This window comes from Corvus brachyrhynchos, unplaced genomic scaffold (genome assembly GCF_000691975.1).
Source record: "Corvus brachyrhynchos isolate BGI_N302 unplaced genomic scaffold, ASM69197v1 scaffold1, whole genome shotgun sequence".
NCBI classification, from domain to species: Eukaryota; Metazoa; Chordata; class Aves; order Passeriformes; family Corvidae; genus Corvus; species Corvus brachyrhynchos.
In genome coordinates, this window is record NW_008237222.1 from 3,961,885 (window position 1) to 3,981,320 (window position 19,436).

Consider the following 19,436-nt stretch of genomic DNA (forward strand, 5'->3'; position numbering starts at 1 on the left):
CCGAGGGGAAATAGCCTGACAGCCGAGAAGGCTGGCACTGGGTTTGTGATTGCTGTTACTGCCATAGTTGTTGTTGTTTTTGTTTGACTGGTTATATACATACATATATATAGTAAAGAACTGTTATTATTATTTCCCACATCTTCGCCTAAAGGCTCTTGATTTCAAAATATAATAACTTGGAGGGAAAAGGGGTTATATCTGCCACTTCAAGGGGGGCCTCTGCCTTCCTTAGCAGACACCTGTCTTTCAAAACCGAGACAATCTATATTCCTCATTCTTTCTTATTTAGCTTGCTTTCATAATTTCATTATTTCAAAGCGTACTCTTCATTTATTTTACAAGCAAAACTTGTACCACAAAAGAAAGTAATAGTTTATTATGAGTCACAACAGTAGTTGCAATACTGCATTCTGGATCAATGTACCTCTTTAGGAATAGCAGTGGCATAATATCTTCTCTAATACAATGTACTGGCAGTTGGCCATTATGTTACACAAGACCTGCCTAATATATCTTTATTTGCAGTCCTCTAGAAATGAATACTGCCTCTTTAATTATTAAATGCAAGTGTTAGTTGAGTGCATTCAGGTCTCGTAAGATTACAGCCCTTAGGATGACTGAATGGGCAAAGAGCATCAGCCTTGCTTTACACACTATCAAGCTTCAACTACTGATGGACAAAACGTCTACATTTTGTGGTAGAGGAAAAGGTGATTTTAGTCCTTGAGAAATGAATATAGCTGCACAGTGAATACTACTTACAAACTGAAAAAAGGGAGTAAACCCCATGAAAGTAAGCATCTGATGGATTGCCTTTGGATAGATCAAAGCACAAATTAAAACCCAAAGTAAGAAGAAAAAAAATGTTATATAGATATATATAAGCCAAAAATTCTAAGAAAGCAAAAAGATTTCTGATAATCTTCAAACCGTAAATCAGGTTTTCAAAAGATGAAAAAATTAAATAAGATGCTACACCTCTAAAATCATGTTTCTGTTCAACAGAAATTGGAAGTCAAGTCTGTAATACAAAATGCCCTTGGCTTCTTTCACCAGAAAAAAAAACTGAATTGAGCAAGATATAGAACATGAGATTTTCAGCCCCTTAAATTATACTAACATACTATAGGCATCTAGGGAAATGGCTCCTTACTCAGACAGCTTTATCTTTCATTAATTATTGACACTATACAAAGGACTCCAGTATCTTTCTTTTTTCTTTTTCATGGTTCTGCTACTTCTCATGCATATGGTAGAAGCTCCTTTCCCTGAGGACACAGTAGCTTGGAAATGCAAAACTTGGGCTTCACGTAATGGAATCTGTGCTTTGGCTTCATCATTCTTTCAGTTCGCCTTCATTCTTGAGTAGGTTCTCATTAACTTATAGCTTTGCAAAGAACAAGAACAAGTAATTTAAAATTAACTGGAATGTACTCTTTATAGTATAGGTCTGAGCAAGTTCAACTCAACGACACCCAAACCTGTAAAAGCAGCCAGTGAGAAAGTTAGACTTCAACTTCGGTAGGACACAGATTTCCTGGCATCTGAAGGCAGAACTTTCCTTAATATCCAGTTACTGGCTTACATATGTACGTCAGCTATTTTAACAAGTGAACTTTTGCTAATATGCAAAGATTTATTTGCTACATTTTGGTTGGAATTAATATCTTTGACATGAAATCAGTCTAAAGACTAGGTATCAAAATTAATTTCTTAAAATCAGATTATAGTAAATTCAGTGACAAAAACAGTGCTATGTAGGAGTGAACGGCAATTTAACAGAAATTAAAAGGAGTTAAAAAGAAATGGCTAAAAAGCTTTGTTGATTTTACCCTGTCACGTGAACTACTCTGGCAGCATTGCTGTACAGTTTGTATTCAAACAGCATGGGGATTGATCTTACAGCTGGTTTAAATTGGCATCATTTCAATTAACAACAGAATAGCTTTTGACTTGAAACAGCAGAATGCTGATTTTCACTGCTCTAATGCTTCTTCCAAATCGTACCAATATGCCCTACCTGCATTATGATACACACTGATACTTAGGCAATGGTTTCCTTCATGTGAATTTTCAGGGAATGTTTTGGATGCAATTAGTTAAAGGCTTTCTGAAATTAAATTAATAAAAACAGTCCAGGTAAGAGGAGATTCTGTGGCAGGGACAGTCTTGTTAGGCAAAAGATGCCAGCACTGGAAATAATTTACATTAGTAAATGCTACAAAGCAGCCTTGACCAATAATCTCTTTTACTGAACACCTATAATTTTCTGTAATACTCATGAGAACAGAGTATTAAATGTGTCTGTAACTTTACATCTTTTGGGATCAATAGAACAGTCTTCTCTGATGAAACTCTTAAAACCCATGCAGTATTTAATGAAAAGCAGCTGAAAGGCCAGATTTCACAGACACTGTTGAAACATAATCTATTTAAACATGGTTTATCAGCTATGAAGATTATCAGAAAAATACAGCACAAACACACTCATCAGGAATAGAAAGCCAATTTACAGCGAGTAGGTGAACAGGGCTCAGGAACTTGGTCACAGTATGGAGAGGCTGCATGGGGCCAGACAAAGGTATCTGGTTTAGGATGAGGATGAGGAAGATGAGAAGATACAAACAGTTGGAGAGGAGACTCTGTTCTTGAGAGAGAAGATGAGGAAGTATCAGAGGCTAAAAAGCGAAACAAAGAGAATGATAAGGGAGTGTGGGGGGGGGACAGGAAAGAAAAAAGATCCAACAGGGTTAATGGACTCATGGATGCCAAAAATGCAAAGCATTTGTTTCACTATTCAGTAAGATCAAAATGGTTCCTACGTAAAATAAATGTCACTTCTGAAAGCAAAAACAACAAAAAAATACCGCTTTATTTATATGTGCTCTCCTTTCATACTAAATTTGATTAAAAAAGCAAATTAAAGATTTTTTTCCCCTATGTTCCAAATGCATAAATTTTAAAAATATATTTAAGGGGAAATAAAGGCCAAAATCTAAAACTCAGGTTATATTGTTTCTTCTTATAATAAAGTCAGTGGACAGCAACTAAACTGAACAGAAAGTTTTAAAAAAGATTGATTGCAATTTATCTTAACCAAATAGCCAATGAGTCTGTAGAGATTTGCGTATTTTTACCTGTTGTTGGATATGAAATGTGTGTGTCTCCCTGTGAGATTGATTGGTTCACCAAAGGCCTTTTTTTTCCCCTCTACATTTATTTCCTTCATCGATACATACAAATATGAGTGCACGCCAGTCATGGCAAGCCAAGTGAAATGGAGACAAAGTAAATTTGACATAGTTATTGATCAGGACATTAGAATCAACAGTGAAGCCATGTAAGAAATCCACAATACACTCTTGATACTTCAAAGGCTACACAAACTTAAACTTGAATCACTTAATTATTACAGGATTGGTAAGAACTCCATATAAAGCAGGTTTCTAATACTTTTAAAAGGTCAAATTCTGCTTAATTGATACATCTAAGAATAAGATGAATTTACATCCACTGCAGCTAGATTTTTTTGGAAAGATTTTACATAAACTTCAAATTTGAATTTTAGCTCTCATTTCTTGGTACTTGGATGACTGAACTCAGACTAGACAGGCAAAGGGGATCATCATCATCATCATCATCACAGATGGCAAGCAAAGCTATGAAGGGCAAAATTTCCAAATGTTCACATGTATTCACATATAAATGTGCTCGCAATGTAGCACTACACAAGGTAGTTTAACGAGCAGAGGAGCAAACATTTCCATCCTAAGACAACTTTCAGCCAGAACTTTCCTGCACTTTAACGTTTGTTTACTTATTTGCCAAATTCCTTCTGCATTTCTAAACCCTGTGAATCCACAGATTTTGCAGGTGAGCTCTTTCAGCCCTATATAGGTCTAAAATCTTGACCATCTATAGTTTCTCTCATCTACCTATTGTGAATAATATTTTATTGACAGCCTGCTTAAGCTTTCTCAAACACTATGACAAGCCTGACTGCTTTGATTCTTATAGTACCATAATCTTTTAATTCCTCCTTTATAATTATAAAAAGAATGTTTATATAATATTCTGATGAAGGATTCTGAACGAATACTGGATGTGGAGATTTTTTGTATCTATAATTACATAGAAACAGTAGATAACAAAGCTCTAGTCCTTGCCAGAAATTGAGTACTAGTATTGCAACAAGGTTTCTTTTGCTAAAATTAACAATTAGCAAAACCCCACCAACAAACAAAATCAACTCCAACTCCCAATCAAAAAAAAAGAAAACATAAGGGACATCCGCCCACTGATCCTCCACAATTACCTTTTATAAGATAAATAATCAAAAAGGGATCCCATATTTTTAATTTTCCATCTTGCTCTCCTTGACAATAGAGTTAAGTTCTAACAACACAGCTGAGATTCAGAAAAAAATACAATTTGGACCTGCTAGAAAAATCAGAATGTATGCAGAGATCCTATTTTGATCAGGGTATTGGCTGCAGGATTTGAATCTGAGGCAAGCTTCTTGAAAAGCTCACTGTTTTGAATGAGGTTTCATCTTTACTTAAAAGCATTGAGGAATATTCAGCCTTTAAAGTGCACCAATTCACTGTGCTCTCAATGTGGCAGATATGAAACAGGACACCCTGAAGGTATAAATCAAGAGCTGTATGCCCCCACTGGAAAAGAAACAAACAAAAAACCACCACAAAAAACCTTTCACAACACCCATCCACAACAAGCACTTTTTTGAAGGCATAAAATTTTATCTATAGCTATGTCTATCTATATATGTATATGAAACCTATAAAATCTAGTTATGTTCTTAAAACAGAAACAATTAGGCAGACTAGAATATAGAATGATCACCATAGAATGATATAATGTTATCCATTTTAATTATACAAGAAGAAAGAAGATTCCACGTTGTTATATCATACTGCTATTCTCTGAAATCAAGTGACCTGATCTTTGCAATCAAAACTGCTTGCACTATAGCAAGCACAGAATACTACTTTAAATTCAAGATTGAGTGAACATTCAATCCAATTTTAACATTCAGAAGTTAAATAGCTAAATTGGATTTTTCTCTACTGCACTATTCTGATATTAAGCAAAGACATTATACATTTCAATGTGTCTTAATTTATGGGTCAAGTGTACTCAAATTCGTAGGCTGGCAAATTTTCCCATAAGCTGTTTGTGTCAAAGAGTGATTGAGCAGAAATACACCCCTGAAAGGTGCCAGGAAAAGCATTCTATGGTTTTAAAAAGAAATAAGAAAACTCTCAATATTTAGAACACAAGTAAGATATGGAAAAAGTTTTTGGAATTAGCAGCATTATGATAATTCCTTCTGCAATCTTTGCAGAATGCATGGCTCACATGCTTTTTGATTGCATAACGTTTAAAGTATATTAGTTTGCCTTGTGATAACTGAATATATTAATACAGGCAAATTATATATTGTCAGTATTTACTCACATGTAACAATCTTAGCTTTTATGTAGCACAACTGTGCACCACAATTTTTTATATGTATATAAAAATATCACAGTATGTATAATTTACAATAAACAAATTTTGCTTATGTCAAAGTATGCCCACAGTAAGCCTACCCACCCATGTAATTATATTTTAACATATAATTGAGATTTTAACTAATTAACATCTTATATTTTTTTGAGATTAAAAGTTCTCTGAAGTTTTTTTATTTACCTTTTAAACAAAAAGGTGCAAATACAGAATGGACCAAAAAGCACAGGACTTTGGCAAGTAGGCTAGTTCAGCATACTAATTTTTAGCCCTTGCATAAGGAAATGCTACTAAGCTCAGCAAGAACTATAGATATTTTAATTTACAGAGAACATGGTCAGCAAGTACTTCATAAATAAAAAAGAAAAAAAAAATTATATTACACAATGTCTATTTCCACATATATGACAATAATGAAAATATAACTTCATTATGCAAAATCAGGGGAAAAAAAACGAACACAAAATCTATCTACGGCCAGATCATTTGACCTATTTTATGGTTGATGTGCAGTTCTTACCTGTTTCAGGATCACTGAAATCTGGTAATGTAATTGTATTAAGCTGTCGTCTATCGGCAATAGCTCTGTCTAACAAGCTGCTCCCACGTCCAGAATCACTGTAATGAAGTACAGAAATTGTAAGCTATTAAAATAAAAAATTATATACTGATATACAAGTTGCATGCTGCCCTACTCCCACAAAGGTTCTTGCTATAAAAGTTACTGCTATGACCAAATTTAGTACCAAGCACCACTAACCACTCACAGTGCATTAAGCCAGTTGCATTAAAACAGAATTAAGCTGAGCAAAATTAAATCCTTATTTACTTCAGCAATTCTGTTTTCATAATTAATACAACCACAAAGGGAATACTGGCTTTTAATTTGATTCATAACTAACACCTCTACAGAAATGATATGGAGTACATCTATTACAGAAAGCTGAGAAGGTGTTAGGTTGAAAATCCACACTTTCACCAGACTGAATAGAAACACTAAAGCCAGGACATCTAATTTGAGGTGAAGATGTTATAAAGGGCTGTTTTGGTTTTGTGATTTTTTTTTTTTTGTTCTTATATATGCACACATGCAGATCAACTGCCTAATGTTGAATTTGATTCTAACAGCATAGCAGAAACATTTTGAACATTTCTAACATCTCAGGAGCCAAAGCAGCAGCAGTGATTTTTGTGGACAAATGCACTTCTACTTTAGCTGTAACTCAGTATCTGCCCCTCAGGCTTCTTGTTGATATGCTTGCTGGAAAACTAATTGCTCCTAGAACTACTATTAAAGATTCAGCAGAAGAACAGGGACTGAAGAACTAAATACTTTTTCTCCTTAATATGAGGCAAGAATTGAGACACATTGTCAGCAAAGTATAAGGAAGCATACATGGGCATTTCTTCTTTAACATTCTATGGTTAGTACAGTAATTTCATTTTTAGGATTGTTAAGTCTGGTACAATTCATTATCAATAAATATTTTCTTTAAAGCCTCATTAAGAAACCAAACCACCCCACAAACTTAAAAGTAATTAAGTTTTAAAGCAATTGAACTGCTAGCCCAACTTAGCAGAGTGTAAACTTTCATCTGAGTCTCCCTGAAGAGAAAAAACTGTATGAAATTCCTAGTTTAAAGTAAAGCCTGAGAAACTTTAATCTAAACTGCTAGACTGGAATTCAGCACATCTCTCTATTTGCCTTAATTTTACAACTGCTTCCTTCTGAATTTGAATTGAGAGAAGAGCAAGAATTCTACAACAGTTCTTAATTATTGCAAAAATCAGTGATACAACATCCTCTCTTTGTAGAGCTGTTACTAAAATGGTAGAATTAAAATTTTGCGGTATCCTAACATTATTGCATTATTTCCTTACAAAATGACATCATTATAGAAATCTACAGGAAACAGAAGGGAACTTTCTGGGACATGCACTATCAACTATAGCTGTTACATCACTTGGTGTGAATTTTCTGTGGTAATTACTTCCTCAATCCACATGCAACCACATGCCCAATGTTGCTGACAAGTAGAGCCAGACCTACCATCAGTATCTTCTAAGCACAGCACTGGCACTGTGGTTTATTCCTTTTCCAAATGCAAACCATGAAGTGGGAAAGAATTCAACTATTTTCTAATGCATTTTAAGCAGTAGGCTAAAGGCAAACATCTTCCAAGCCTTGCATCACAAAACAATTTTAAAATTCATACTAACCATGTTATGAGAAAAAAGTTTGTATGTCAATTAAAGACAAAAGTTCTCTCTCAACTGAACAAAGGTAATGCACAGTATTGCATTTGGCCCATTTTAAGGTATATCTAGGTATTTGTGATTTATTTTTATCATTAAAACATTATTGGGGACACTGAACCCAAGTTCCCACAAAATCTGATTAATTGCAGAAGAAATATTTAATATAAACCACAGCTTATCAAAAAAGTAAATTCTTTTCTCATTGGGAAAATGATACACTAAATTAGTTTTCAGTCTAAATCAGAATAGAAAAAGATATTTCAAATAAGCATAAAAGATATTTAAATCTTTGAAAAATAAAATTACAAATAGGTTTAAAATTATTAAAAGACCTTTTATTACTGGCTTAAAGAACTTTTTTTAAAAAGGCTTCAATTATTTCCAGTGGCAGACATAATTTTCAAATGGTGCTTTGCAATAAAATGAAGCGTGTGTTAAAACTACAAAAGTTGAAAAATTAAAGTTTTCACAATAATCCTGCATCATCATTCTTCAGTACATGAGGAGTGCAGCTGTGTGAATAGAACCTCCCAGTCACATTTCAGGTCTCTTTATTCACTGCTTGATGTAACCCTGAATGTGTGATTTGGGAAACCTGTCTCCTTCCATCATGACACTTATCCACAGGTCCTGTTCATTCCAATCTGAATTTGATCTTAATGCACTGCCATTAACTTCAAGAAAAGACTTAGATGTTGAGATTAAAAAAATCAGTATTTAAAAAAAAAAAAAAAAGATGCAAGGTAGTCCTCACTAATTTTTCCACTTAGATGTTCTTGAAGGAGAATGGTGCCAAGGAGAGTTATCAACTACTGCTGTTTGAAGCTGACACAGTCAAGAGTAAGTTTTCACAGTCACTGCTGATGTCTGAAGGAGGCATTACTTAATGTGTGTTTAACAGGGCACAGTAGCTCTTAGCACAAGAACAAGAACAACAACACAGTAATGACAAGCTATGATGAGAGCCCTGATCTGTGTAAAGGATATAACAGCAGAGATGGAAGGTGAAAAGTTGTGTTGGAGTACATGCAAAGCCAGTCTGAAATTAGGCTTGCACAGAAACTGTAGCTATTCTGCAAAGTACAGCATTCAGACACTAAACTCTTAACCCTGCCTGCCCACACACACAACCAGCTAAATAAAATAAAGCACCACCCACTAAGTTAGAAGAGAAATTTTCTCCCTGGCCCCTACTCCTCATTCAGTGAAAAGATTGAGCTCAAACCTTTCTGGCTGCTGACATACTTGCTTTGTGTAACCTGAGTGATGCTCCCTGCTCCACAATGCAGTGTCAGGGTCTCTCAATATGCTGTGACTGACTCAGGTGCCTTCCCAGCCTTCTCCTGCCACACCCTCCAAACTTTGCTGCTCTGAATGCTCACTAGCTCCCTAAGGAGAGAAGCAGTTCTCCCTCTTCTGCCATTAGGTCAACTCTGTCAATCTTCTTAAAGAGATGCCTGTGTTTACATGACTGGAATCGAAGTACAGCAAAAACTGCATATTCACCATACTGCTGCATAGGTATCTAATGTCACCTGGTACAAAGCCTTTCTGCTGCAGCATCTCTTCTCCAGAAGCTGTCAACCCTTCAAACGACCAGACAGCAGGAAATTCTGCTTGTCTCCTTCTCCAGGTATTTGATAAACATGTTGAATAGTACCAGCATGGATTCCTGCTAAATAGCCTTCCCATTTGTTTCACAGCTTATCTAAACATACATAGCAAAGGACCTTCACAAAAGCATTTTGGAAACCCAAACGGGACTGTAAGAACTTATCTATGTACTTGTTAATGCCCCTGAAGAACCGAAATAGGTTCATGAACAAGACCTCCCTTTAAAAGACAGCCATGCTGACTATGCAAGCACATCATATCTACCCACATGTGATCCCTGATGCTTCTATGGTTTTAATTAATGTCTTGTCCTCTTTCATATTATTTTTGAAAGTCCTTGAACTAAATTCCTACTACAGCAATCTCTCTCCTAGACAATATAAAAGACTAAAACCCTGATCAGGAAACGAAACAAGACCATACCAGTACATTGAGAATGGATGGGTTACCCAACCTGTGTAACCAGCCTTTATCGCTGCAGAATTTAGTAGCTTTGGCATACCTTACTTCGTGGAAGCCTGGGTAGTTCCACATGACCATCAACTGATGTCTTTGCAAGTCAGTCTCCCGATACCCCAGGGATTAGTTTGTTCATATGAAATACCAAAACAGGTAAATGCAGGACTGCTGACCTAATATTGCCCTGAAAAGCTACTTAGCAAGGTAGTGAGCAGCCCAGCACTCTACAGCATCTTACCTTGGGTTAGTTAGATTGTAGCAGGATTTCCATATCTGGAGCATGTGTTTACAGGTAAGGAGTGCTTCATCTGGGCCTCTGCACAGGGACTCCAATTTGACTTTTGTAAACAGTAATCTAGTGAAAAGGAAAGGGAAATTAAAAGAGATTACAATTCAAGAAAAACATTTTTAAAGACAGTCAGCATCACACCAAACTGGAGAAAACATAACTTCAAATACAGTAATAATTTAAGTAATAGTTTAATGAAGTAATTATGATAAATATCTAATGCCATCAGAGTAACAGTGCTTTTTACAAGATGCCTTTCAACTGGACAGAAACAATAGTTGACAGGATTTTTTTTAATTAAAAAAAACGTTTCAAGACAACGTAGCTTATTGATATTAGCAGTACCCCAGGATTCCACAGGATGGATCAAGTTGTAGGTTTTCCACAAAGATTAACCTAGACACCTTCCTAGTTACTTAAAGAATATAAATAGTGTGACAATAAAGGAACTAGTCCATTGGTAGGCACATTTATAGGAGTCACAGCACCTAGGAACAGATAATACACTAGAAAAATACTAACTGAAAAGCAATTTTTAGTAAAATCCCAGATTAAAGAACACAAAGCAGAGGAAGAGCATGCATATAAAACTGTTAGCCTACTTTCTGTTTTAAAACCCAGGTGTACTTTGGTGTTTTATTCCACTGCAACCTTAATCATACTAAGTGAAAAATTTATATGATTGCTCATATGGTTTGCGTGGGAAGACTGAGAAGGGTGTAGCGGGTGGGTATGTGTGAAAGCTCAGAAGTTTCTTATCCCAAATACAAACTTGGAGGCTGCTAATAGTAACTGAAAAGTGCAGAGTTTTCTCAAGAATAAGAAACTACATCGAGTTACAGTAGTTAAATCCTTAGCATTGCACTGAACATCCTTGGCAGAAACTACCCAGCATGGAAATCTAAAACTGAATCACACAACCTTAAGTGTGTAACATGTGTGTTGTGGGACTGAGAAGAAACAAAAGGCAGGTCACTGAGTTAGCTTAAGAAAATGAGCAAAGAGCATCTGCCAGGTACATAAGGTCATATGGAGTCTCACTTGGTATCTTGTAAGAATGAAGAGAAGAGTAATCAGTTACACTAGTTTAGCTTTCTTCCTATCAGTAAATTGGATTTGAGTATACAGGGAACTATATGGATAATTTAAAGCTGTGTTTCATTTGGCAGAGATGTCCTCTCTAGATATTTGTTTAACAGTGACTATATCACTGAAAGAAAAACATGCCCAGGTCTGTCCATCATTTTACTGAAAAGAGAAGGAAAAATGACAAATAACAACCTCCTTCCTTCACACTCCCCTCGTCTATTCTGTCCTTAATACATGTGCACCCAAACAGCAAGACCTAGGCATCAAAACCTGAAACCAAAATCACAGGAACCTATCTCATACAAACCCTTTCCTGCTTATCTGTATGTGAGATAGTACATCTGACAGTTTGAAGAGCTTATAGAAGTTCAATTTCTTAAAATTTGTGATCATAAAGCATTTTACAAAAGTTATGGAACATAATCAATTCAGAAGCACTGAATTTGCAAGTTATTCTAGAGTCAATAATCATAACATATACACCTTATTATGTAGAGTTTACAGATAGACTGAATTTCCATTAATAGCATTCAAGCATTTAAGAGTTTCAGGAATTTTGTAGCAGAGGGAAGGCACAGGGTCAGTAAAATGCTAAGATTCAGCAAGCAAGATTTAAAAGGAAAAATGGAGCAGGGAATAGAAAGGGAGGGGATTTGGTTATTAAGAAATTACTTAAAAATACATGTACAAAATAACAGGAGTCTGTGTAACAAAAATGTTGGAACCTGGGCTACTAGTGTAGGATTCAATGTCAAGACAGCAGAAGACAAATATCTGCACAAGAATGAAAGCAACACATCAGTTTGTTGCTTTTGGATGTACTTAGTACACGTTGCAACATCATTCCTGTTTCTTGCGCATTGTGGCAGTCTGGACTGGGTGTTTGCACATTTTCCAAAATACAAACAACAAACAAAGTATGATGGAAAAATATTCACAATTCTAATAAAGAAAGGCTAGGAAATTGCATCTAATAAATAAAGTACACTGGTGTGGGATTATCCACACTACAGCAAAAATAATCTTTTGAGTAGAAAAGGTTGCATTTATAAAGCCACAAAAGCAACTTCCCTGGATCCGAGAAATATTTGGACTATAAATCTTAAAAGAATGAAGACACCTCAGAAAACTGAAATGGGAGGTTAATAATAAAATGAAAACCTGCCAACTACTCATACTTGACAAATAGGGGAAGGAATGGAAGAGGAAGGAGGCAACAGAAAGAAGGAACACTATGTGACAAACAGGTCTCCCAAATTAACTTAATTTTTTCAAGTTCCCTTGAAACATGGCTGGAGGTATGAGCAGCTCAGGGACAAGTATTACCAGAAAGGTTTTAGAAACCAAGAGGTAGGTTATCTGAAATAAGATTTTCTGAAAGGTCAGCTTCAAGCATCTGTGAAAACAGCTCTTCTGGAACACAGCCTGCATAACAGATACAGAGAATTTTAAACATTAGAAGAAGCTTTGATACTCTACTAAAATGATGAAGAACAGATAAAAACTACCAAATGATAAGATGATGAAAATAAAGCTGTACATTTTATGAGCATCACTAATTATCTGTTTTCTGTTTGAGAGTCAGAAGTTTAAATTACTGGCACATGGTGCCAGAGTAACCTTGACATGGTGGAACAGCACTCTACTAAGAATACAAGTACTGAGAAATAGACAGTATTCAAAAAAGAAATGAAGAATAGGACAATGTGTGTCAGAGATGTGGAATAAATATAACAGGTAAGAACAGAAATCTGTTTGGGTCAAATCCTTTGGGGAAGGGAAGTAGGTAAAACAGGTTCTTTCAAAGATAGACTAATAGGGCATTTGTTCTACCATCAGTGTTTTCTCTGGATGCAGATCTTTAACATTGCTAAAAATAAAGTGAATTGTATCATTTTAGGAGATTAATTACCCAGACACAAAATGGAGAACAAATCAAACTCTTAAGTGGAAAGACTTAGTTATTCTTGGAGCTAATAGCTGATAAATTTATGAAATAGCTACTGAAGCAGCAAATGACTCCATTACTTGAAGACTGTTCTCACTAACTAATGAGGACATTATAAAACAGCTGCTCATAACCTAATCCATATATTACTGGATTTTTATTTAAATAAAGAATAAAAAATTCCAAACGGGTTTATAACTAGGTCTTTGAATTTCAGCAGCAAGTAATTTGACAGTGAAGGTTAGCAAACACATTCAAGATGCAGCAGAAGCCTGGTGTTTAGCACAAAGATGCTCAAACATTTAAGGATCTGCATCTCAAGTTGAGTGGGTAAAACTCTATGTGTGACAAGCCAATCATTGATAAGACTGTGCAAGTAAGACATCAGAAATGTGCAGAGATCCTATCAAGAACAGCAGGGGACAGGCAGGGGACAAAAGAGCAACACAAAAAGCTGCATCTTATGTACATTAGTAAAAAGCAAAGCTAAACTACACCTGAACAGATTATTATACATTAAAATTATAGGTTTTTAAGGCTTTTTTGTTCAAAGTAGGAAAAAAAAAGAAAATGTGTTTACTAAACAGGGATGAAGATTAAGAATATTCAGGAATGAACCCCCAGCCTTCACCATAATCTTTACCTGTGTTGTCTGACATATGAAAACTATGGCAAATGGAGAATAAGAACACTTTAAGAATGACTAAAGTTAATGCAGTCAAAAATAATCCATTTCTCAGAATTATGGAAACAGTGACACATAGGATTGTCCTTTCTAAAGTAAAAACTTTAAAGAAAATATCACTTCTGGAATGACTGGGGAACAGCATCTATACTGCCAATGTTTTTGTCAGGAGGGTAGGAACATTAGATAACACCATTAATGAATAAAAGGGTTACTGTTCAAGTTTCGTAAAGAGATTGTACCAAACAACCTGTCTAACCGTTATTCCAAACCAGAGCTGCCTAATAGCTGGGCTCATCAACGTAAGACAGCTGTGAAGAGGCCAGATGCAATTCAGGGACTACTCATTGGAACAGAAGGAGAAAGACACAGTGCCCTTGTACCATATCCCAGTGAGATCACACCTGGAATGTTACATATAATTCTCATTGTAACCGCTAAAAACACACTTGAGGAATTTCAAATTGGAACAGCTGCAGAGAAAGGCTGTGAGGATGATCCATTGACTGGAAGCTGCAGAGTACAAAAAACACTTCACTTAGTCAGTCTAGCAGAAAAAAAAGCCAAGAAGAGGTACAAATTCTTTCTATAAATACAGATGAGACAAGCAGCAGGAAGGGAAAAGAACCATTTATCTAGAGGAAATAGTTTTCACAAAAACAAGTATATCTAAAGGCCATTCAGAATATTAAAACACTAAGGGTGGGAATTAGGTCTTTTAATTTATAATTAAGTTGTAGAAAAGACTGCTTCCTCACAGTTTGTTTTGGATAGACCACAGAAGAGGTGGTGCAAATAACCTACCTTTTTAAAATATAACTGATAAGTTCATGAGAAGTATTACAGACAGGACAACTGTAATAATGGGGCCTTGTGCCATCAAAGGTTCTTGCTACTGCTTTATTTCCTAATTGATGCAAACTAATCTATTAGTCCATGATCTGAAGCTTTCTCCACCAGCCAACCAGTGTAATTTGTAGCAAAGAACTTAGGAATCTCCAAAATACAATTGTTGTCCTAACTCTCAGCCAGCCCGTTTCACTTTTTGAATATGCTACAACCACCAATTTCCTTCCATAGCAACTCTCTTACGTCAGGAGATGAAGAGGAGTTAATTTGTCCAATACTGGCTTAAGCTTTTGAAGGTATTTCTAACCGGTTGAATGAAGCAAAAATTTGAAGTATGGAAGACTGAGCTCTGCTATGTGACAAGTCACACTATTAATATTGAGAACTCTTAGTTCTTTCAGTGAACAGGTATTGCTCACCTCAAGCATCATTTTAAAATCAGCTGTTTTTCTTTTGGGATCAAGTTAGCAATTTCCACAAGTTGCTGTGCACCATAAGAGTGCAATGGCTTGGATCAGACATAGTTGGGTATCTCTATTTCATACACTACTGCATGGATGACCCCTGCCTTACATTCTGTGATCCTTTCTTCAAATCTAGCAACATGACACATTATCTATGATTCTTCCCCCAGACCTGCCTGCTATAGCACTGTCACTCAATGCAGTAGTAATCAGGAATCTCCCTAATGTCTCTCAGACTAAGTAACATCCTACAGGAAACTTACAGTTCCACTAGACTTCTTCTGAAGGGTGCATATCCCCATATCCTGATCAAAACTGTTCAGACTGCTCTATTTTCAGTCAGTGTTGGAAGCAAACTTCATTATTATTCTCTTATTATATAAATTATTTACATTGTTCAGGACTTGAAGAACATAAGAAAGAGCTGTACGTAACACTTAAAAGTATGTGCATTGAAAATTATAGTGTAAAGTACCGAAAGCCTTGCTGAGAAACCTAAGAACCCCCCTAGGAAAATAAAATTTAAAAGGATGCATCAAATCTGCTTGCTTGGAATGCAGGATTAAAAATGCAACTACTTTGGTTTATGTTTAACCTACTTGGAGTAAACTTACTAAGTTTTAAGAGAACCTTTTTGAATAATTTAAGAGTTTGCTAAGAGTAACTTCAGCTAACAGTATTTTTTACATGACAATCAATTATTAAAAATGTTAGGAAATAATTAATATACTGGGAGTCCCATAAATATGGGTACAACCAAGAAAAAAACCACACAAAGTATCAAACAAACAGCTTGATCTCCCAGAAAACCACATCCATTTCTACAATAGCTTAAGTACAATAATAAACTTTATATAATCAATTCTGATATACAGCCTGTTACTTATGAGACCGTAAAAGAAAGGTGAAAAATACCAATTCTATGTGGAGTTATATAATATTTCATTTTTCACATTTAAGTGCTTATTTGATATATCTCACAACTTTAAATCCTAGAATGCTAGAAGAATTCAAAAGAAGTTGTTCTGGTTTTAAAACCAAGCACTATATCAAAAAAGAAAACCAAACCCCAAACAAAACCAATCCCCACAAAAACTATCAAACAAACAACGCCCCCCCCCAAGAAAAAAACCCACCAAGTCTAATCAGATGACTTGCAAAATCTTAGACTAATTAGTTTGACAATAATTCTGCACTAAGAAAAGAATCACAGAAAGGACGATGCAGAATGTAATGCTAAAGATACTGGACTCTGAAAATAAACTCTTTTTTAACAGACAGTGTAGACTTCTTTTCATATGATCTGAATTTAAGGGAAAAAATAAATACGGTGATGCAGGACTTACATTCACATGCATACTTCATACTGTTTGATCTCATTTCTGTAACAAACTGTCATAGTGTCAACTGCTTGTGCAAATTAAATCAGGTTAACTATGAGACCCCACAGAATAATTGAAGTGGGAAAGTTGTACATAGAATGCACAAAATTAAGGTGGAGCAATTATTATTCAAAATTGATTATTTGCAAGAATCTACATCTATTGACCTTTCCTAGATAAAGCATTAGCAAGTCACTCCTTGCACTCAACAATTACATACAGGGAAAACTGATGACTGACAGGAAACATAAGAAATTAGGAAGTAGGAGGGAAGCCAACCCTTGGCACCGTCAGTTTTCTCTGTGTCAGCACATGCTGTGAGCACGTGCCCTTCTAAAAATCTTGTAATGACTCAGAAATAAATGGTTTAGAAGAAAAAGGTTAAAATTAGAAGAAAACCCTGAAGTTCCCAGTGTTTATCTCATTCACAATCCAGATTTTGACAATAGTTTACTGTCTGCAAGTTGGTAGCTTCTTTTAGAAGGAGAACGTAGGGCTGATTGCCTTAAAATTCCTCACTTGAGAATTTCAATTAAATCCAACAGGACTCTAATTTACATGTAATACACCCTCCTAATGAAAAGATCCTTATAAAACACAGTAGGAAACTTCCTCAAGAAACTGTTCAGCAGTACAGCTTAATAGCTGTCATGCCAAATATCTTTTTAAAGATTAAATACATAGCTATTGGAACAAATAAAGCCTTTGCAATCTATATGTGGAAACACGTCATAAAAATAACTAACCAAGAAGCAAATAAGAATGCCAGCAAACAGGAAGTTGAATAGAAGTCCCCAGTGAAGCAATTATGCTCAAAATAATTAACACAGCCCTTTTGAGGAGACATGATGCAGGTGCTTCTTGTATAATGAAGTAATAAATGATATTGAAATATTTTCTGCAGTTCTCGTTCACCTGTGATAAAACTGGCTACAGTGCAAGGAATAACTGAAAGGGTGGAGAATATGCCCTTACTGCCAGCAAGTAGAGTGACATTCTTATCAGAAAGGACATTGGGAGGTGGTCTCATTACAGAAACTACCATCAAGAGAATGAAGTCACCAGGACTGCAGAGGGCTTAGCAAATTATGATATAAAAACCAATGGCTGGAAAGGAACCAATAAGGGATCAATTCAAATTAAAACCAAAAATGCAGTCTTAATGAAGAGTGCAACTCCAACACTGAAATGAGCTACCACATGCTGCAATGGTTTCTCCAGGTTTAGATGTGTTCTTATCAAGATTGGAAGTCCTCTGGAAGGTATGCTTTAGCTAAACCTATATTAATATAAAAAGTAAAGTAAATTTAGGAACTTCTAATATAAAGACAGTTGGGGGGTTAAGAATTGATCATCCTGGCTGCAAACTATAAATTCAAGCATCCAGTTTTGACAGCTGTCCCTTTCACACATGCTGTAGAAAGCTTACAGCTTCACATTATTCAATTCCCAAATACCTGCCTCATTACCAAAACACAAAACGACACAATTGAAAAATTTAACCTACAGGGGGAATGACAACATGAAACTAGACAGACTATGAAAGACATGTAATTTTGTAAAGGATGTATTTACACATTCAGTGATCTTAGATGCAACCATGATAATCAAAGTACAGAAAGAAACTTAGAGAGGTGTCTGCTGCAATTGCAAAGTGAACCACTGCACAGTCAGTCTACTCCATTTTCAGTACTCAAGGAGAGTTCTATTATCAGGAGAGACATAAAGAGTTAATTATAAAACATGAGAAGTCATCATTTTTAAGTACCTTGAAATCACTCAAAGTCCAACACTGGCAACAGGAGGTCAAACAATCAAATCTAGTTTTTATAAAAACTCCAGGAAAGCATTCAACTTAATAAAAAAAAAGCATCCTAAACTGTTTCTCAATCAATCACCAAACATTCTCCAACTCCAGCCACAGAGATCCCAAGTACTGGAAATTCCATACACACACAGAAACATGGATGAAGTAAAAATAGGCTGTTCAGATTGCTATTTGAAGCATGACTCTCAAAAAAGCAAAAGAAGAAACAAAACCAGCCCTCAAGCCCCAAAATAATGCAATTTTCTGAAAATCATGAATAGGTATATTTGGTGTCCATTAGATGGACTTCCTCGCACCCTACTGTTCCCCATATATTTGTTCCCAAAGCAGTCAGACCTGTGATTTTTGGTGCAGTGTTTGTATACTGTATTCCATATTATGAACTCGATGTCCTTAAGAAAATGTAAATCTCTAAAGTATAATGAAGATAGTTTCTGACTAAAGCCAGAACAAATTAGTTATACTTGAAAACTTTTTGTTTGCATGCCTTGAATTCCCTGCAGCAGCCGGCTCATGACCCAAACTGGGACTCTTTCAATCAAGTTTCAAAGAATCTACAGCCTAGCAAACATAAGTCAGGGATAAGACCCTGAGGCCAATGACCAATTTGTTATATAAAGTAATATCTACCTATCAGCAGTGTCTTTTTTAATGGACCATTCAGTAAAAGCATGTAACAACAACCAAAGGGGAAGGGGGATGAGGGAGTGAGGTAGAAGAACACAGAATAAAAAAAAAAACCAAAAAACACAAGCAAACTAAACTGTCTTTCATGACTTACAGAAAAATCATTCCTGAGAACTGATTCATTTAACTCCCAAAATAAACAGGATCAAAATGGAATGGATTTGAAAATGCACGTTGTAAAATGTTGACAAGAATGCATATACAAACCTGAAAGACTTTGGCAAGCATAGCAAATCACTACTTCTTGTCCAAACTTATATTACCATCCTTTCCTCAAATAATTTCCAGGGCTCTATTTATCAAGGAAAAATCCCCACAAAGTTTTACCAGCACCACATACTGCAGTGCAAC

At 35.6% G+C, this 19,436-nt stretch overlaps 1 protein-coding gene across 3 annotated transcripts in view; it reads right to left on the reverse strand.

The window, feature by feature from the left end:
* The window catches only part of TTC7B (tetratricopeptide repeat domain 7B), a 112,420-nt gene that overhangs the window by 36,515 nt on the left and 56,469 nt on the right, over positions 1-19,436 (reverse strand). For all 3 annotated transcript variants that reach the window (XM_008629702.2, XM_017728992.1, XM_017728991.1), the window contains 2 exons: positions 10,103-10,219; positions 6,053-6,150 (listed from right to left, as the gene is read on the reverse strand). In XM_008629702.2, the coding sequence (XP_008627924.1) occupies positions 6,053-6,150; positions 10,103-10,219 (215 nt within the window). The remainder of the gene's footprint in view (positions 1-6,052; positions 6,151-10,102; positions 10,220-19,436) is intronic.